Consider the following 22,045-nt stretch of genomic DNA (forward strand, 5'->3'; position numbering starts at 1 on the left):
ATTTTATTTAAAGCACCCACCGTATGATGTGCCATAGTTTTATTCGTACCGTACCGTACAATGAATGGCTTTCGTAGTTTGCCGATTCGGAATGTTTGCAGGCAGCAACATGAGCAACGATTCGAAACAAGAACCTCCGCCTCTCGACTGAATTATTTATTGGCTCATCTGGTGGCGGCTGGATTCATCCAGAAATAATTGAAATGCTAGAGCAGTTTCATACCCGCTTGAATATTCCGATAGCATGCCATAGATGCCGTTTTGATTCAAGTAATTTATTTTCTAGGGAAAATTTATGATACTTTTATGCGCTATGTGTTTCAGAGGAATGTGAGGAAAATTGTCACTTTAATCACTGTTTCATACATAAAATAATCATTCACCAATATCACAGATTTCGATATGAATATATTAATAAAATATGAATCGCATTGTTTTAATCGTAGGCTGGTAAACTCAATTGATAATCTGGGTTTTATTACACTCTTATAGTGGCATTTATGACCAAAATTTATCATAAAAACTGCTATAAGAGTGCAATGAAACCTCAATAGTTACATGGGTGTGATAAAAATATAAAAAAGCACTTTGAACAGAGTGATCGGTGACTGTAAATGTTATTTTTTATAGTGAAAATGTGTGTTTTAATAGAAGCGTTTCAACCACTGCACTGTGTGGTTATTCGCGAAAGTGAAAATGTTATTTAACTAATCAGGTGCAATTTATTTGCTACACAGTCATGGTAAAGGGAGTATCAATTAAAATTTCCTGCTTAACGACAAGGTCGTCAGTGTACATTTATGACAGTCAGTATAGCACCGAATATCACCCTTCCCTTCCCTTCTCAGTGTACCAACATGCTCCTATAAACTCGGAAATCCATCACAAAAAAATAAAATTAGTTCAACTAACCTGCTGGCAGATCTTGCAACTCGAAGCAAGTAAGATCTTGCAACTCGAAGCACTAAACGTTGCATTCTACAGGGTCTATTACTTTTTGGGGCATAAATTACACTAAATACTGTGATTTCTGCCAAATTAAAATTCATCACCATGTTTTCACTTTTTCGCTGTTGATTTTTCATTCATTTTTGTCGGCCGTTCCATTCGTCACATCACGCGCTAAATTTAACTTGAGGCACAGAAAACATTAATTTATCACCCGAACGGTTATTTGGTAAGATATTATTATGATTTTTCCCTGTTCTCTTGAATTGATGGAAAAAACTTCACTTCGTTTCGATTGCAATTCCGAATCCACGACCGTCGTTGCTGTACGTTACCAAGGGAACGGACGTATATGTGGAGTGATGCCAACGTAAATATTTGAGCATTAAATATACCAATAATTTTCGTTATTAGGTTAACGATCGTAGAGTGTCGATAATATAGTTATAAAATTCACTGATAATAAGATTCACCGTAAACAATATTTTATATGATAGAAGTACTGTCGAATCTCGTGCAAATAACAAATGCGACTCGACGTTTCATGATTGTTCATAACAGATTATTACCTACTACTAGCAACTCTGTTTTCGACGTGAAAATACTGAAATCAGTAAAAAATCAGCTGGACTCTGACGACCTTCACCTTAACTTTATGCATTGTTTATACTATCAAAACGAATAAAACGATAACAAAAACAATATTGTAAATTATTATCGAATCATGAAAAACGTTTTTAAAACTGAACCATCGACAAAAGTCAGTTCAAAATTACAAACCATTGAATCATCTCAAAAACATCTCTGTGATGACATATACTAAAATAAAGTCACCACATATTGAAAAATTGTTTCATCACAAACGACAAAAAATACCTAAACCGACCTTAGAAAAAAGAAGCTACATTCATTTTCAAACCCATTTTCGTTTTACAAATCGGTTTTACAAATTTGTTCAATTTAAATTGACTCGAAAAACTGTTTAAGTTATTTTTAATTATGTTGAAAAATATTTAATAATTTGGGCATTCATAGACAATATCAACCATGAGGCGTATTATATCCACATAGGGTGCGGCGTTAGTACTATTTCAAGCACACCCTCAGATTGCGACAATCTAAGGAAAGAAACTATCGTGGTGACGAATTGGTTCTTCAGGTTCAGGTAACAATAATTAAAAGCATGATAAAAATATCATCCAGTGACCTACATCGTTACACGGATAAATTTTTCATTGATAAAACAATAGCTTTCTGGCCGTTTGATTTGTCTTTTTAAACAAAAGGATATTGTGAATGCCCAATAAGCCATTGTTTGAGAACTGCATGTATGTACTGTAGTTATCATCGTTGTCGTTTAGCATAGAACCGTATTACTTCAAGCAGTCATCTTTGTTCAATGTTACAGGGGACTCATAAATCACAAGTCGGTTTCGTGCTGATCGAACCACCTCTCATGTTGAGCCCTTCTATTCCTGGAGTTGTTAAAGAAAATATTTTTCACCACATTGTCGTCCGGCATCCTTGCGACATGTCAATTTCAAGTGCGCTTCTTATATGTCGTGACTCATCCGCCTCACCAGCAGAGATGCCAGGTGATTTTTTGAAAAGTCTTCACGAATCAAGGAAAAATGTCTTCATTTGTCTGCTTTCGGCTTTCCGCCCATTTAAATTGCATGGTGAAGACATGTCTTCACATGTCTTCAAGTGAAGACATTTCACTTTTTTGTAACAAAAATGTCTTCAAAATGAAGACATGTCTTCACTTCTGGCATCTCTGTTCACCAGAGATCATCCATAGCACCTTCTACTCAAAACCATCAGACGTATGTGCTCTGTGAGTAGCGTCACAGCTACAAGTCAATAAAGAACTGCCGGTCCAATAACCCGAGCAGGAGCGAAGAGCAAAATAATATCAAAACTATATCAAACTGAGGTATAATACTATATTTTGTTATTGAATAGATATGGAGATACATTGATACCACATTTTGTTATTGAGTAGATACTCAAAACATTGTTTGTAAGATGAGTTTAATAACTGATTTTGTTATCATATCTTATTGTGATCTTAAAATGACATTCGATATATTTCATAAAAGAAATTTATTGATTAAAGGGATTTTAAATTATAATTATTTTATGAAACAATGTCTTCTGCTACTACATTTGTTATTCAATACCGTAATAATACTAAAATATGTTATTCCAAACTCTGAATACAGTCATGTTATTGCTTTGTTATTCAAATAACACAAGTAGTTATTCTTTTGGCCCTAAAGGAACAAAATTTTGGTATTATTTTTTGTTATTTTACCAACTATGTCAGCCAAGACAAGATCAAATTTTGATATGAGTTATTCGATTTCCATGACACATTTTGAAATTAATTTGCTCTTCGCTCCTGCTCGGGAAGCGATAAGTACAGTCCTGCTGACGGCGCGCCGAATACTTCTTGATCGATGCGTCTTTTAAAGGACAAAGTAGGTCCAATTTTCTGCTTAAATGCGCTGCTGGATCCTCTTATTCACGTTGTCAAGTGCAATCCCAAATTTGTATACATACTCATTTACTACTACTAATTCTTCGTCGTCAACGTTTATTGGCCGTGGGAGACGAACGTCGTGCCTCTCATTTAAGCCTCTAGTTTTTATGTATTTGATATTCGACTCTATTAGTAAGTCGCTTCAATCCAGCACAGATTGCTTCCCCTGCCCCAAAATTTTTGGCTATAATATCGAAGTCATCTGCGTATCTTGAAAATAACATGCAGGATAAGCAGTTGCCTTGTCTCAATCCTCGTCGTGTTCGAAAGGGGTCAAAAACCCCGCTAAGAATTGTCCGTCAGATGTCGTCCGACATAAGGGAACCTTTTACTTGCGCTTGTCCGACGTCGTCCGACAAATTTACTGGGATATCGGAAGGTAGAGCCTCATCCAGTAGACGCATGCAATTCTCGGCATCCTGCGGGTTTTTCAATTACTGAATGTTTTGTTTATGTTGTGGAGCTAGGTACTGCGACTCTCGAAGATGGCTGGATTAGAATACGCTTGACCACCAATGAGGCCGCAACTGCGGTGCTAGATAAAGAAACCTTGAGTGCACGAAATAACTTGTTTGATGGGGACTGCCATCAAGCAATGGAAAGGTACAAAAGAGCTAGGAAAAACTATCTATGCATTGCCACGAGTGAGAATTTGTTCAAATATTGACGAGGGCGGAATGCGTTGACCACGTTCTTTAGGAAGAAAAGCGCCAGAAGGAAAACAGATATCGTGAAGTGCTAGAACAACTATGCCTATAGCATGAGATTTTGTAGGGCAGTATCAAGCGGGCGGGTTTTATGGGGACCCGTGCTTCTTCGGATCAAATTTTCACTCTACGACAAATCCTCTAGCAATATCGGGTGTACAACGTACCCACGCTTTATATTTTCGTGGATTTCGAAGCAGCATACGATACAGTCGAATGCGAACAGCTATGGCATATAATGCACGAGAACGGTTTTCCGGATTAACTGACGCGGCTTATAAAAGCTACCCTGGAGCGCGTGCACATGCATGCTTCGGAGGCTCTCTCGGGTCCCTTCGAATGGAGCATATGGGTGCGGCAAGACGATGGACTATTGATGGACGATGTTATTCAACAGCGTTATTGAAGGTGTGATCCGGCGAGCGGCCATCGAAACGAAAGGAACGATCTCCGGCAAAAGTAGCCAGCTCTTCGCTGCCTTCGCAGACTACCTTGAGATCATTACTAGAAACTTGGAGACGGCGAAGGCAACCTATACCAGACATAAAATGAAGGGTAGGAGGATTGGGTCACAAATCAATGCATTAAAAACCAAATACATGATAGGAAGGGGCTTCAGAGAACAACGTTCGCCTCCCACGGACAGTGACTGTCGAAGGTGATGAACTGGAAGTGGTTGATGAGTGCATATATCTGGGATCTCTGGCCACCGCCGACACCAATACGAGTAGACAGATTCAACAACGCCTTCAAGTTGGAAATCGGGCGTACTTTTCCCTCCGTGAGACGCTGCGATCAAAGAATATACGCCGCCGCACATAACTGACGATGTACAAAACGCTAATCAGACCGGCAGTCCCCTACATGTAACTTTGCTTACATGAGAAATACATGCACTTGCCGTATTTGAACAAAAGGTTGAGGACTATCGTTGGTGGAGTACAAGCGGAAAGCGAAGAAGGCGCAGGCATATGAACCACGAGTTGCAGGCACTATTTGAAGGGATTCCCATCGTACACGAATGTGTACGTAGCGAATGTTGGAAAACTACACTACAGCTATCGTATATTGCCTCCAGTGGTGCGGAGAACACTTCTTTCTGGTTATTATATCGAAAGTGCTCATTGATGATGCTGCTGTAATTGAGGAAACGGTCCTCTGTTCTCAACAGACACGTCTTCTCATGGCTCGGTTTCGAATCTAACACGTGACCTTGCATTCTGCCCAACACTACAATGCCCTTCGATAGAGTTCGATAGAGGCAAATTGGGCTACCATTTTGACTGAGACATTCGTGCCAACAAGTTTCTTAATTCAACCGCCCACTGCGGGTCAGGCATTATTGTGAGCTGCTCCTAACATGCCTAATATGGAGTGCAAGCGCTCATTAGGTTGAGCAAGCGATGTTACGGCATGCAGTGGAATTACCGTCAAGAATCACCCCTGACATGACAAGGTTGTTCTTCGTACCAACACTCAATATTCACATGAATGTTCTCTTCTCTGTCCGAATACGACCTTAGTTTCCACCAACGCTGGTTTCCCGATCGCCACTACAATTGCCCGAATCCAGACTGGTACCATTATTTTATTCCATGAGCTTTTCATTCTAAGACAACTGATGACCAATATTTCTCTAATTCGCTCGGTTATGGGTTCTCCAATTCTTTAGACACCGTGTACTCACCGCGGGATCTCACTCCATCTGGGCTAACTATATTGCTCGCTGCGCCCCTGGTTGTCCAGTTCCTTCTGGATTTGAATCAGACACTATCTTTGCAGGATTAAATATCCGGCATTCTTGCAACATGCTTTGCCTATCGTATCCGTCTAGCTTTAGTGACCTTTTAAATAGTGGGATCGTCATAAAGCTCCTTCATGGTTCACACTCCGCCTCCATATTTCGTTCTCCTGATACGCTTCCGAAGATCGTTCTTATTTAGCACTCGTCTCTCGAAACTGCTCGAGAGTACAAACTTTAATTTGAAACTTTTGTAGTACCATATTTGTCCTCTAATACCCATCCCTGTTTCGGAATGACTCATTTCGTAAAGCTTTTCGTGCAAAATGTTAAATCACTGTCCGTCATCTAGGGGATCGCGACGAAAGGCAGGTATGCCGGTATAAATACAAATAGTGTTCTACGCGAATTAGCAAGTCGATACGAATCTACGTTTTTCGTTTCAAATATGTCGTTTCAAACTATAAGTTACATTTTTATAAGAGCTGTATGAAAATTTGAAAATAATCTTTCGAAAAATCAAGAACGCTGAAGATAACAGTTTAATTATCCTTGCATTGCAAATTTGAAAACTCTGCTATATGAACCTCTCTTAAACAGGTGTGGCTGCAAAAAGATAAAAATCGATATTCAATGCTTTTCTAAAATCCCAGATGACGGATGGTTTGAAATGATATACCTATACCTATATTCGTTAACACCGTCTCATAAGGAATTCGATGAGAATAAACAACAATAGATGCAAGTTGCATCCTCTGCCAGTAATAAATCAATTAAATTTTCCTTTAAATTAAAAACGCGATAAACCGTTACACCGATTTAGTTCATCATATTTTTCATCCAAATGGCTACACCGGTAATGAACCGTTCCACAATACAAATTCCTTTGATTCCCACATTCAGCAATTCACATCGCGTGGTATTTTATGTGCCTCGCACCAGCGAAACGTTTAACGAAACATCTGTACATTGGCAAAAGCTCTTAATCTTATTTGCAGGATGTATCGAAATTTATTGATCATATGGGATTGGTTGGTTGATGGACCTTCTAAAGCACCCGAACGTTATTCAGCGGTCATAAAAATATATTGCCCCATTGCAAATCCAACTTTACACCATAGTAAAGTGCATAAACCTGTCGTCACCAGACGACGCTTCTATGGTGTGCCGTTTTTTTTTCTTGCTTCAAAATGATGCATATTCATTCAAACACCATTGAGGATAAGTTTTACGGTTCACCTACCCAGCTACCAGCCACAGCCAGTATTCGCGCTGTACTAGTCACTGCTTATTGCTAAACTTTATAATCCATTAGTGTACTATTTCTATTACACTGCAGGTGTGTGCAGCAGAATGACTTTTTTCTTTCCCGAAGAGACATTAAATATGCTTTATGAAATAGGAGAAGTTTTTAAACAATTCATCCAACTAAATAGTTACGATATATCACCTACTTTTACTTTTCAGTGTTGTTATTAATTATGGTAGAGCTTTAGAACCTTTCGACAATAGAGGTCCGGTAAACTGCTACAATTTGAATAAACGTTTAGTCTAAGTTACGTCTGAACTGAACAAATTTATATAAAGTTGTTGATCAATTGTACCCATTTTGTTCAATTTGAATTTTTAGTTTACCTAACGAGTGAACCTAAAAATTGAATTTGGATGGGATCATTTTCCATGTTTGGATAAACGATTCGAGAAAATAAGTTATTATCACCGAAAGGTTAGAAACCCTTGAAATCAATCAATCAGAGCAATCAAATGGATGTTTGTTCATACTGCTCTGCCCAATATTTAAAGCTGCTTTAGTATACGGTAACTGACATGGCCTGTCGATAAGTAATCGTTTTATCGTAAATTTTGGCAAAACGCTTTCGATAAATTTGGATAAAAAGGCAACCATCCTAAACAAATAAAAACATTTACCTCTTTCAATCTACCCTGACCGTTTGAAAACAGATAGCTCATCAGCAGAATTCGAAAAAACACTTATACATCGCCCAAAAAAGTGCTCTTTTATGAAACCTAAAATCACTTTTCTAAACTGGAAATAAATAGGCTCCGCTTCGACGCGATCAAAAAGTTTCGTTCGCCTACTTCTAGTGGCCCACTCCAACATGATTTTAATTTCTTTCTTTTTTCACCAATCCCCAGATGAATAGCGATATCTCGGCGTACACCTACGAGCGCACCCTGATGATGGAACAACGCAACCAGATGCTCCGGAAGCTGCGACTCAACAAGCGTGAGAAGGAGAATGTTGTGAGTATCACTTTTCCAATCTATATTGCTCCTTTATCTGGTTTATGCAGCAGACACGTACCGTTTATATCGCCGAAAGTTGAACCATACTGCTCGGTAGAATATATGATCGCAGGATATAGTACCTATGACCAGTCGGAAGGAAAACATCCAAATACTAGCTACTGGTTCAGCGTAGTTCGGAAGTTTTTCTCCCCCTAGGATGAAAAGGAAACGATAATAAAAATAAATTGTCCGTCGCAATCTGTGTGTTACTCTGGCGAAATTCGGATAAAGTTTATTTTAGTAAAACACTGCTGTACGTGTTGTACAGGGAGGACAAAGTATGTGGCATAGATCGAGCTGTGGGTGGGTGGCATTATCCAAAAAACAAAGGTATCTGCTTCGAATCCCGGGCCACCGCAGGATAAAAACTTGCCAAACAACTTGCAAAAGTTACCAAACTTCTCGCTCCGCTTGAAATACTGAAGTATTTAAGCATTATGTAGTCTCTAAGGATTCGTACACAGAACAAAACGTGATTCTTGTAATGTGTTTGATCCGCAAGAAATTCGTAACATCACGATTATTATTCATGGTGTGTTTTCATAAAAACTGTTCTAAAATCTTGAAATAATGACTCATTTTTCTTTTTATAAGTTAAAACACACTTTGTTAATAATACACTTCTTAATAATGTTCGCTAAGCAATCTTTTTGTTTTTATTTATAATGATTTCTACAACAACTTCAATGTATAACAAAATAATCTTCAGAGTGTAACTGGATGATCTGGAGTTGTCAATTCAATAGCCCAGTATTTTGCAAGCAAGCAAATTAATTGCGTCAAAATAGATCCAGTTTTGAGTCCAATTCAAAGCTTAATTTCATTTCAAATTTCAATTTCAAGTATAATTTAAAGTCCAATTATAGTCCAAATTCTGGTCCAATTTAATGTCCCATTTTAGTCAAATGTCATGTCTGATTTAATTCCAATTTGAAGTTAAATTTCAAATCTGATTTCAAGTACAATTTCAAGTCCAATTTATTGTCCATTTAAAAAAATCAGCTCTAACCTTGTTCTTTTTTTGATTTCGCTGTCTAATTTTAATTCAGATCCAAATGCTATTTCAAGTGCAATTTAACGTCCCATTTTAATTCCAAATTTAATTCCAATTCAATTTCAACTTCGCAAGTCCAGTTTTGTTACTAATTTCAAATGCAATTTCAAGCTCAATTTTAAGTCTAATTTCAAGTCCAATTGAGGTCCAATTTCAAGTTTAATTTAATGTCATATTTTATGATTAGATTTAGGTATGTATGAGCGTATGTAAGTGAGGGCATAAGATGAAGAAGTAAAGCAAGAGCTGTAACCATACATCGTAGTGTGGTGCTCGCGGGCTGTTGGCATCGTGAACGGGTTGTGCAGAAAGATGCTACGAGACTGTGCGCTCACGATTGTGCAGGTAGCCGAATGTATGCACGCGGTTGTTTGAGTATTGACTTTTGATTGTTGAATTTTGATTTTTAATCTTTATCTTTTGAGCTTTTTAATTCAGACTTGATTTATCTCTTTTGACTTTTGAATTTTTAATTTGGATTTCTAATCTACGACCTTTTTCACTTGTCTTTTTTCCCACTTTTCGATTTTTGATTTCTAACGTTTGAGTAAAATTTTGCTTTTGATTTTTAGTTTTGGCATTTGAATCTGGATTTTTAATATTTGACTTTTAATTTTGGACTTTTGACCTTTGTTTTTTGTTTTTGTTGTATATATTTTTGATTTGATTTGCTTTTGATGATTTTTTATTTTGACTTTTGGCTTTCTAATGTCGACTCTGATAGTTGAATTTTAACTTTTGATTTTGGCTTTCAACTTTTAACTTGTGTTTTTTACTTTTGCCTTTTAATTTTTGTTTTTGACGTTTGTTTTTGTAAAATTTTAAATTTTGATTTTCTGCTTCTGAAGTTTGACTTTGAAATCGTATTTTTTTTATTTATTTTCACTTTTGAATATTAATTTTTAGCTTTTATTTTTATACATTTGACGTTTGAATTGAGTTTAGTTGTTGAGTTTATTATAGAGTGTTTTAACCGACGGGTCATTCACCAAAACGTTTGAATTAAAACTCCGAAGGTTGAAACCTAATCCCCCGGTAGCTTTGCGATAAACAATTTAATTGCATAGATTTTTTCAGAACAAACCATGCCTTCCAAAAATCCGTAGCTCATCTTCTGTTTTTGTCTAGGCCAATCTATTACATCTCTTTGGAAGGACCAGGTCAAGATAGTTTTCATCCATTCAAATATAGATAACACCAACTTGACTTTGTTTTCTATTTGCGGGATACACACTTGCGATTCTTTTTAAATTCTTGATTGGATTAAGTCTACAATTATCTTAAGTTAAATTTGCCCAACTAGATATTCTCCTGTACTGGGGTAAGTGGTGGACCATCGTCATCATCAAATGTTGGGAAACTTGCCTTGCTCGATTGAGTAGATGAATGAATATTGAGTATAACGGATTAGCACAAATCAAATTAGTGAGAACAAAACTATAAAAATAAATAATAATAACGCAAAATATTTTGTTACCGGCAAAAAAAATGCGCGAAAATTTGTGATGAAGGAAGGATGTTCCCAAAAACTTCTCGCGAACGAAATTTAGCAATCACATTCATTGATTCAAATGGTTTTCTTTACTGGTGAAATATCATCGTCAATAAAATCACTCGATCTATGCCATATAATGCTTTATCCTCTAAAAAATTGAAACTTTTTGTGTTTTATTATGGTCAAAATTAGCACACACACCTCGAAAGGTGCCCCAATGATTTATCACTATTTTCATATGCAACTCTATATGATAATAATCTCATATTTTTCCCCATAAAAAAAGTTGAAAAGCAGAAAATCAAATGGAATCTTAATTAAGTCTTTTCCCATTCCCATTCTTTTTTGCGTCTGCATTTTCTCTCTCTCTCTTTTCCCTAACTAATCTCGGAAATGCACATTTACGAAAACACTTCGCAACCCAATTAATTAAGGTGGAAAACATGGTGGAGTTCAGCCAACCCACCGCGAACGGAGAGGACCGAACACCCCTGGTAAAGATGATAGCCAAACCGGAAGCCATGAGCAAGAGCACTAGTAGTTTTTTCCCTGTTCTTCTTCATTCGTCTTGCGTTTTTTTTAATAACTTTCCGTTCCACATTTTACCGAATACGTGCTTCAGCAAAGTTATTTTCTCACAGTTTTGTTGAAGTAGCAATTTTGTTCGCTCCACTAGCCAATCAATCCTTTCCGGCAACTTTGAATTCATAACGATTTTAGCATCATCCATGGTCTCAGACGTAAAAAGCTCCATCAACATCCTACTCAAGAAACTTTGTTTTGATAGGCAGACGTTTTAATTTGGACATTTGTTTTATTTTCTATTCCTCTTGAAAGTTGCTCATTTTCCTTCTTCACATACTGATCTAATTCGGCTGCCAAGTTACGAAGCAGCTTTCAGTGTACCATTCAGCTCGTAGCTTTTCCATCATCATGCTTTAGCATCATATCCGATAAGTGACTATCGTTTCCCTAGAAAAACAATGTTTTCAATTGGCTTCTTAAAACCAAAAAAGCTTTTAATATTCAATGTTCCAATTATTTTTCCAAGACCATTGTAATATTTCATTCAAAGACTTGAAAGTCCTCTAGGTTTGTAAAATGGCAAGCCACCTTTGCTGTGGTCTTTTCCCACATCTTACCAATAATGCTGTATGCTGGTCTGGAGTGACCCAACTGCCAACGAGTCATGGCCGCCACACTTATTCATTGGTTGTATGTAATCCAATAACAATCGTAGCTAGAAACAAGCACACAGCACGGGTCCCATCGATGGTCACTTCTCAAAAGCATTCATCTTCCCTCCCCTTTTCGCCAAGCCGCGCTCTTCAACTGGCTCAAATCCTTTTAGGTACGTGGTAGTGCTCAGCGCAGTAGAAAGTACGGACTTCCTTCCACGTACCACATCATCTCCACTTCACCGCATGAATCGGTGGCAAACATGAATCGGCCGAGCTGTTCCGATTACACATTCATTCTGCATCATGGCATGGCTATACCATATAATCATCGTGCTATCATCATCAACATCATTACCATTATATCATAACAGGAGTCATCCCAACGAAAAACAACTCACCTTGTTATTACACCGCTCTGCCATTTGAAAGTGTTGATTCTACCCCGCGGAATTATACATCGATGGTTTCATCCCTTTAAACAGCAGTGTTGCTCAAGCTCGTCCAGTTTTCCACGAGTGATTTCAAATCGCAAAGCAGTGTAATTAAAGTAGCTTTTGTGCCGGCAAATACATTCAACTATGTTTGTTCCATATGACAACTCTAAGTACTGTGTCCTGACCGTTCCTTGAAGTACATATTCGCCTTCTGTAAAATCATGTAGCATGCAGCAATGATGTCATTCTTCATCCTCCACCAGCTGGTTCCATGTTCCAAACTTCATCTTCATCATTATGCAGGCTACCTGTATTCATGCTCAGTGTTGAACTTATAAACAAGCAACAGAAACACAAACACAATGTTGTAGAAATGGCTTGTTGAGCGTGAAAACAAACAACAACGATTGTGTTCTGCTCGCACATCTCACTCTCCTTCCATCGTTTGACGACTGCATGGTCTGTTTTAATTAAGTTCCAGTAGCTGGAAAAGAGTTTCATCTAATAAACAGGTTCACTTCGATTTGAGTCCTTTCGAGTTCAGCAACGCGACTAAGTTTAGCTTTTTCAATTTAGAGTAGAAATACTATGAACTAGTTACTGTTAGAAATGTTACTGAAAATAATTAAAAACTAGTTGTTGTTTTAATTTTTATTTTCTACATCAAAAAATAGCAAAAACATAAATTTAAATTTTCTTGTTGCATGAGAATAATCAGGAATGCTCACTTAACTCATTAACATAGCAAATGAAACTAGGAAACCATATTTTAGCATCCCGATTTCTGTCACCTAAAAGGTTACACGTAAAAACAAACAAAGGTTATGTTCGTTTTTCTTGATATGATAACCATATCGTTACATGTGCCTAAAAAACCAAAAAGATCCAACTCCCGCCGTTGTTGATTAGTCCTACGCCGTCGAACCCTTCTCATTCCGATAGAGCTATCAACTGCAGCAGCCTAAATATCTCACTCGTTTGGGATACCTATTTACTCTACACACACATGACAACTAGACTATCATCCACAGAGCAAACAACAAGGTTTTGGGCGAAACACGCTCCTCGTATCAGGCAGCAAAACTTTAAACGGAATGTTCCGCTCGTCTGGGCTGACAATTTATGGCCAAAGTTTCGCCAGCTGGACGAAACTGCGGAAATATACGCAGCGGTAGGGTAGGGTGCGGTCTAGAGGGTAAGCAAATTTTACCACCACTGACTGGCGGCATAACTTGCTCTCTGCTCCAGTATCGGTTATCCTGTAGGAAGCAACGCTACAACGCAACGTAATGGGGGCAGACAGCTGAAACTTTAGAATTTCAAAGTATGATGAAGAAATGAAGAAGCTAAATACTTCTGGTTCGGTTGCCGTTTAACACTGGAAATGGTGGAGCCGTAACGAGATTGTTCGGAACCAATTGTAGTCATCAAAGAAACTTTCATGTCAAGCGAATCGTAAACATTTTCCTCTATTCGACGCATTGGAATTGTTCCGGGAAACGGAACAGCTTCGATGATGTCAATCAAACATTGCGATTTGTTCCCCGACCACCGACTGATAGGAATTTAATTAAAATGATTCCAACAGATGTTATTCGGATAAATGAAAGGTCGAAAAAGCTAAATTTAGATTTTAGGAAGAAACAAGGCTTTGTTCCAGTATTGCATGAGCACAATATAAGCTGGGATCAATTAGATCAAATGTTCTTTCGATATGTGTTCATATAATATGATATGTCACTTATTGCATAGTGAAGGACTTTACCAAAAATGGCGATTTTGTTGGTTGTGACCAGAGATGCCAGAAGTGAATACAAAAAAGTGAAATGTCTTCGCTTGAAGACATGTAAAGACATGTCTTCACCATGCAATTTAAATGGGCGGAAAGCCGAAGGAAGGCAAATGAAGATATTTTTTCTTGATTCGTGAAGACTTTTCAAAAAATCACCTGGCATCCCTGGTTGTGACTATCTGTGCTATAATAAAAATCAGTAAGGTTGTGTCCCAGACACGACCGCTAACAAAGTCATTCTTCTAGATTACAGTGTATTTTGCACTCTGGCAAAGGCTTAAACCCCAAACTCTTTGTTTTGACGCTGTCCAATCCTGTCCGAACATATTCCATTTGCATTGCGTTGTTATTATTAAGTTGTTGTCGTCAAAGCACGAAACAGATCTAGCCAAATCTACGGTTTTATTCGGAGTACTTCGGATTTGGGAATTTTCTTCGGACCCACGGATCAAGTTCTCGTATCTACAGATTATTATTTACTTTACGGAAGAGGTTGAAAATGTTTTTCAGTGGCTCTTCATAGCCAAGTAACTGGAATCCTTGCACTATTTGCATTAATTGACTTTATTCTTTTTACGTGATAATTAAAACATGTTGAATACTGAAGCTTTCAGAAAATGCTACCAAAATGGGTCCAAAATCGAAGAACTGGCGGCGAAAATATGATGAAAAAATGGCGAATAGACTATAAAAAGACGACGAAAATGCGACAGAGATACGACAAATGACGACGAAAAAGTGACAAACAATAAACAACAAAAAAAAACGACAAAGCGACGACAGAAGGCAATAAACGCAATAGATTACAAAAAACGAAGAAAATTCAACGAAAAGACGATAAACCTGCAACAAAAAAGACGATAAAAACTGCAAAACGCTTCTAAAAAGTGAAACAAAAGCCGAAACAGAGGGCCAAAAACGACGAACAGACGACGAAAGTATGATGAAAAAATGACGAAAAGACTATAAAAAGACCCGAGATGATAAACAGAGAGATGATAAAATGACGGTTAAAAAGTGGCAAAAAAGTAACAAAAAAACGACGGAATAACGACAGAAGGCAATAAAGAGATGACAAAAAACTAAGAAAATACTACGAAAAGATGCCGAACAAGCAGCAAAACAATAACCGAAAAAAGCGATGAAAAACCGAAAACAAAGTCCAGAAACGACGGACAGACAAAGAAAATATGATGAAAAGATGGCAAAAAGACCATAAAAGACGACAAAAATACGACAAATGACAAAATAACGGCAAAAAAGTGACAAAAAATAACAACAGAAAAAACGACGAAACGGTGACAGAAGACAATACAAAGATTACAAAAAAACGAAGAAAATACAACGAAAAGACAACAAGAAGCAACAAAAAAGACGACAAAAACAGTAAAAAGTCGCCGACAAAAAGAAAAAACCGAAAACAGAAGTCCAAAAACGACAAACAGACGGCGAGAATAAGTTGAAGAATGGCGAAAGAACTATAAGAAGACGACAAAAATGATGACAAGGGGGTTGAAGAATGACGGTGAAAATGAGATAAAACGACAACAAAAAATCATGAAACAACAGCAGAAGGCAGTAAAAAGATTTATTTTATTTATTTACTATTTGATGGGGCTTTCAACCGTTGGTTGGTTCGCCCCAAAATAAAAAGATGACAAAAACTAAGAAAATACGAAAAGATGCTAAACAAACAACAAAAAGCCGCCGAAAACAGAGATCCAAAAACGATGAACAGACGACAAAAATAAGATGAAAAGATGGCAAAAATACCATAAAAAACGACAAGACAAGACAAAATGACGACTGATGTGAAGTGAATATGCCAGAAAGGCAGAAGTTAAAAATAACTTTCTCTTTTTTTATCGACAGTAGAGTAAGGAGGGGTAAAAGTGCGAGGGGGGTAAAAGTGCGATGGCGGTAAAAGTGCGATTCAATGATTTATCGGTGCAGATTCCGAGTAAATTTTCTACATTGGCATGGATAGGTGACTACTTTGACAGCTTGAATATAACATAAACTTTGGTTGCTTACGAAGCATAGTTGCTGAGTTATGTGCAAATGTGGTTTTGATGTAATTTTTCGTTATACGGCAAATACGATATCAACAGGAGGATACTACTTGTTCAAAATTTGTAGCAGCGTTTTACATCACTCACATATTTGTTTTGAAAATACGGTGGAAAGAATTTACAAAATATATTTCGCCTTTCCATAATTTAATCAAACCCCATCAAGCGCCTAGCGGGGCAAAAGTGCGATTCATGGATGAGGCAAAAATGTATAGCTAATTATATACAGCTTTAGGCACTATATTACCGATAATTGGCCGAAGGAAAACAATGTTTTTCCGGTGATGAAACAAAAAACAAACGTTTGGAAAAGTTTCGATCTGACGGAGGCTGCAATATACCAGGGCGAAATAGGAAAGGTGCAAATTGAGAATATTCCTTACCGAAACATACCGCAGATTGAAGATAATATGGTTTTGTTAGCTACTGCTGTGCTAATTTCATGGATTCAAGCTTCGCACTTTTGCTCCGTGGTATTCGCACTTTTGCCCCGCTAGTGCGGTAAAACTGCGAATCGGCACTTGATCAGAAGAATGAAGAATTTATTATTTATTTATTAATTTATGATTTATAGTTGAATGAGAAGACATTGAGTCACTGCATCACTATAAAATATATTTTGTTGTTGTCCTTCTTCCTTCTGTTGTCACGAAAATTGATGACAATTTCAAACATCGCACTTATGCCCCGCCCTACTCTGTAGCAGCTGGCTTACTTATCTCTTGGGGAGAAGTAAATGTTTAATGCGAAAAATGTAGATTTAGGCAAACTGAAAATTTCCTAATATTAGGCCAAAAATATAGACTTAGCGAAGGCGAGAATCGAACTCACAGCTCACAGCTCTTCTCACAGCATCTCTAGTCGAGTGTGTTGTTTAACCAATTACACCTTTAAGCTGATGTTTTTGGAGCGTCTTAGTAGAATACGAAACCTGGAAATTAAATAAAAAGAAAACTTATCCAATTTAACAGACACTGAGGAAGCCTACATACAGGCGAATATAAAACGCATTCAGCGCATATAGTTTTACTCCTGGTAGTATTCTTTTATCTATCAGCCCATGGACATGACTACTGGACTGCTGACAGTGGCTCAAAAGTTTTAACTAAATCCAACTCATTTACAATTAAACGCATTCAAGAGTGTGGTGCATGTACAATATTAAGCATTAATTGTAAGAGCATTTTTAAAAGAAATTTTTACTTTCTTTTTTGAATAATTTACATTTAATGAAAAAGGCTTCCGACACAGCTTCTGAAAGGCGAACCAGCCCAAGGCTGAAAGCCTCTGGAGTAAAACATCTAATCTAATCTATACTAACATAACTTCAATAATAATAGTATGCACATTCATGCAAAATAAAAACTAGTTACGCAGTAGTTTAAAAACCCACAAAAAGGGTAAAAACTGTATATTGATTAAACTTAACCTATCAATTATATCACAAGATGAAATCATTCACATTGTACAAATTCCATCCGAAATCATTTCATTCTTACCATGCAATTGCTTTGAACAACAACCATTCAAATATCATTACTGTAAATGTTCCTGTCCTGTTCGTTGTTCTCAACGTTTTTAGGTTAGAGTGACGCAAAACAGTCATTTTCTTAGCATTAATTTTTAATAGCTTCACACAATCGTTATTGCAAGATCTTTGTTGGTTGGTTTCGTGTGATGTTTTTCTACATCTTTTCTTTACTGGCTACAATCTACCAGTCCGGTCCATAGTCGGGACTGTCAAGATGTCATGTCATCCAGCTTCCCAAGTGTTCGTTGTTTTTTTTCTCTGTCTCTCTATTTAATTTCAGCTCTCTCACTTTCTACACTTCTCAAGTAGCGTCCACTATTCATGTTTTCCTATAATTTGATTACACTTTTATCGCTACTGTTATTCTCCGTCATTTAACTTTGCCGAGAGGTAGAAAAGAAAAACTTTGTCCTTCCGTGTCGTGCGGGGGCGTTTGAAGAAAATTTTCTTTTCTATTCTTTCCAGTTCAAAGCGATTATCAATTCATATTAAAAAGGAATAGACCATTCCTGGCATATAATAACGAAACTTTAGCATAAGAAAAAAAAACCCTCTGTCCCAAAGGCTTCACGAGTACGTGATTATTCTCGTCTCCAACACCTATATTGCGAAGTTTGCACTTTTGAAGGCGAGACTAGACACGCCAACTCACCGGATGCTGGAGAGCGGGCTCAACGAAATGGTGATAGATAATAATTGCCAATAGGCTTTTTGTGTCCCTGCTGTAGCTGCACATGCTGCAGCTGTGGTTATAGCAGTTTTAGAAGCAAAATGTGATTGTTAACGTGAACCTACCTGCACAGCACGGACGACTATTTTCACACAAGAACACGTGTAGGCTTGTGTTGGCCTCCGCCAAAACCGCAGGCAGTAATTGAAAATAACTAAATTGCGTGATAAACAGGATTATCCGATCAGAAAACTGGTCACCTGTATTAGGAAAAGGAGCATATTTGCTGGGCAAGAGTCCCGTGCAACTGAGAATATTTCGCAAACCTGAGCTATGATGAACTAGCTTTTTGTTACCTTTGTTATTTTATTTATTTGTTCAAATCTGCTCAAATTAGCGCCAAATTCAGCTTTTTCGGGGAATGTTTAAAATAAACCTCTCAAATAAGAACTTCTAACATTAGCAATTGGGGAAAATTATGTTCAATCATCGCACGGAATTGTGATTATTTTATTCTCATCACGTTAATGTTGATCGAACGACACTCCGCATCCGGTGACGCTCGCAGCCTCAAAAATACCATTTAAATCCATTCAACAGATCAATCAAAAATAATCGTACCGCTAACAACCGAGTGTACTTATTTGCTGGTTCGACAAAATGCTAATACCTATTGTGTTTCTTCTTCTCTACTTGCACAACATTCATGTCGCAATGAATATAAAAGGTACAAGCAATCGTCGACCATCATCATCACATCGAAAGCAACGCCAAGACGGCATCCAAGGTTCGGTTCGCTGATCCGGACGAGAACAAGGACATCTTCAACGACGAAGAGCGCGAGGAAAAGAATGAGGTAATTGCTTTTTAACTCATCAGCTGCTTTGCATTGCGACCTTGGAAAGAAGCTTAATTTTTATCTAACATTTTTTGCTAATAATTTCCCGTCTCGTTATCCCAACTTATTTCCATCTCTGTATCTGCTTTTGACACCCCGCGGCCCCTCCATCTACTATCATGCTTCCGAGACTAGACTGAAACCGAAAAGGATAAGGACACCAAGGAGAGTGAAAACGATAAAGAGTCGGCCAATGAGAACTCTTCCGAGCAGAAGGAAACGACACCGCAGCTTGGTAACAACGTAGCCTCTCCCGGCAAAGACGGCAAGAAAAATGCTGGAGAAGATACACCCAAATCACCCAGTAAAGCTAATTTCAAACCGTAAGTTCAACGAGTGATGGACCAAGGATGTTATAAGCGTCTATCATTGATAAAAAATCTCCAAAAATTACGAATAATACAACCATTTTTTTCTCTTTCTTCCTCGCAACTGTTATCACTGCGATCTTTACGACCAAAACCACCGTTATCATCACAGCGATGAAGGTAACGTGAGACGAATGCACACGGCTGTGAAGCTCAACGAGGTTATAGTCAACAAATCGCACGAGGCTCAGCTGGTCATACTGAACCTGCCCGGCCCACCGAAGGAGACCCGCATCGAGCGGGAAAGCAATTGTATCCTTTTGCAACGTTCGAAATGTGACTCCCGTTTAACCCTGCAGCTGCCAGTGCATCACTTAACCCCGAGGGGGCAGCAGTCTCGTTCTCTTGCCGCTTTGTCGGGCTAATCTGGCAAGTCTTGCAACAAAGGTGGTGCTGCTGGCGGTTTAACCTCATTTTACAACTACATTATCGTAAACCTCGCCTTTTACCTGAAGCCGGTAGCATTTATCAACGTTTTGTTGTGAAACATTTTTTATTCCACATTCCATTAAATCGTGGGAATATTTTGAACATATTAACAAGTTCCAACATGGTTGCACACTTCGGAAACGTGATTTTTCGGCAATTTTGTTTTATTCAAGTTTTAGAGACCAACCGGTCCTGCTTCAAACCGAGACATAGTTAAATGTTACAAAAAGAAAAATTTTGCTTCACAAAACAAGATTGAATCTACGCATGGTGAAATAACTCTAGGGTTGGTTGAAATTTTTGCTGTGTCGCAAACATTTGGTTTATAGACCCAAAGTTGACGTAATTAGTACGGTCAACGCACGGTCTTCTAGAAATGAGTTGACAATTTACCGTCAAAATTTTATTTTATTTGATGTGGCTTGAATGTGCTAATGTTATAATTTCTTATATTTATTATATTTTGCAAATTTTGTTCAAATATTATGTAACGGGTGACAACTAAAATTTTGGAATTTTTTGAGGCCCCTATACTCCACAACAAACGAGCTCAGAGAGAAATGAGAGTATGTATGTGTTAGCTCTCTCTCGCCTCTTTTTGTCAATATTTTTGCTTTTGTTTATGCATGCCTTGTTTTGCTTAAAATGACGTCAAAACAAGAACCATTTCGAGAGCACGTTGTACAGTTCTACGAACTGCCACAGAAATCTCGACAAAAAGTATACGGTACAACATTTAAAAAGCGAATATGTTGCGGCTTCGACTGTTTACCATATCCTAAGATGCCCAACAACTTTTCGCAAGCAAGGTAGTGAAAGACCAGCCAAAATTATGGACGCAGAAGGACATCGTTCTCTTTCTCGTTTCTACAACAATGAGCCCTCTGGTTTTGTTATCAATTAAGATGCAGCAATGTTTGAACGAATGTTTGCAGAAAATTTTGATCCCGTTTCTACAAAAACATCATGCAGATGGACAATCCGTTTTGTTTTGGCCGGATAGAGCATCATCGCATTACGCCAAAAAAACACAATCGTTCCTGAATACCCATTCGATCCCATTTTTACCCAAAAACCACGACCCGTAAAATCTGTCTCAGTGCGCCCAATCGAACTTCGGGATTTTGCGTTCCTTGGTGTGCAAAAATAACTGGAGAACCACGAATTGCAAAAAGTTGATTGGTAGAAACAAGAGATGCATTCGCAAAGTTGACATGACGGCCGTACAACGCTCCTGTTTCGACATCAAACGAAAGCTTCGCCGAACAGCCGATTACGGACCGTTTTCAAATGTACACTATTTTTTTCAACAATGGATAATGTATCTTTAATTTCGGTAGATTAGATCTTCTCCATGTATCTTTGTCTTTTTTTGAGAAAAAAATTCCAAAATTTTAGTTGTCACCCGTTATTTTTATTTAAGGCTTAACGAGCTGACTGAGTTATACTAAGAAACTGCATTAACATTCACACTACCAGCAATATTTGTCATGTTGAAATTAGGAAAAAAGGCTAACTATAATCGTAACTATTTCTTCGCGTATTTTTGACAATTCCTGATACGATGTCGGTAGTGCGATAGAACTTCAAAATTCTATACCATCATCAAGCGAATAAGGCTGTTCTTTACAACCAAGTAGCTAAAATTCTAGTCCTATTTGCATAAATTATCTTGAATCTGTTCATGCGATAATTAAACTGTTGAGCATATAATCTTTCCACAAACGAAACAAAAAGGTAATGAAAATATGACAAAAACACGAAGAAAAGACGTCAGAAAGACGGCAAATGACGACAAAAACGTGACGAAAAGATGGTGGAAACGCGATGAAAAATTAACGAAAAGACGACAAAAGACGGCAAAAATAAT

The 22,045-nt window shown here is 37.7% G+C and overlaps 1 protein-coding gene across 3 annotated transcripts in view; it reads left to right on the plus strand.

Annotated features, from left to right (window-relative positions):
* The window catches only part of LOC128738513 (solute carrier family 12 member 4), a 427,692-nt gene that overhangs the window by 396,828 nt on the left and 8,819 nt on the right, over positions 1–22,045 (plus strand). For 2 of the 3 annotated variants that reach the window (XM_053833713.1, XM_053833714.1), the window contains exons 20-23: positions 8,099–8,206; positions 19,208–19,336; positions 19,514–19,701; positions 19,859–19,998. In XM_053833713.1, the coding sequence (XP_053689688.1) occupies positions 8,099–8,206; positions 19,208–19,336; positions 19,514–19,701; positions 19,859–19,998 (565 nt within the window). The remainder of the gene's footprint in view (positions 1–8,098; positions 8,207–19,207; positions 19,337–19,513; positions 19,702–19,858; positions 19,999–22,045) is intronic. The other variant, XM_053833715.1, reaches the window with a different exon arrangement.

Source organism: Sabethes cyaneus, chromosome 2, assembly GCF_943734655.1.
Source record: "Sabethes cyaneus chromosome 2, idSabCyanKW18_F2, whole genome shotgun sequence".
Taxonomy (NCBI): Eukaryota; Metazoa; Arthropoda; class Insecta; order Diptera; family Culicidae; genus Sabethes; species Sabethes cyaneus.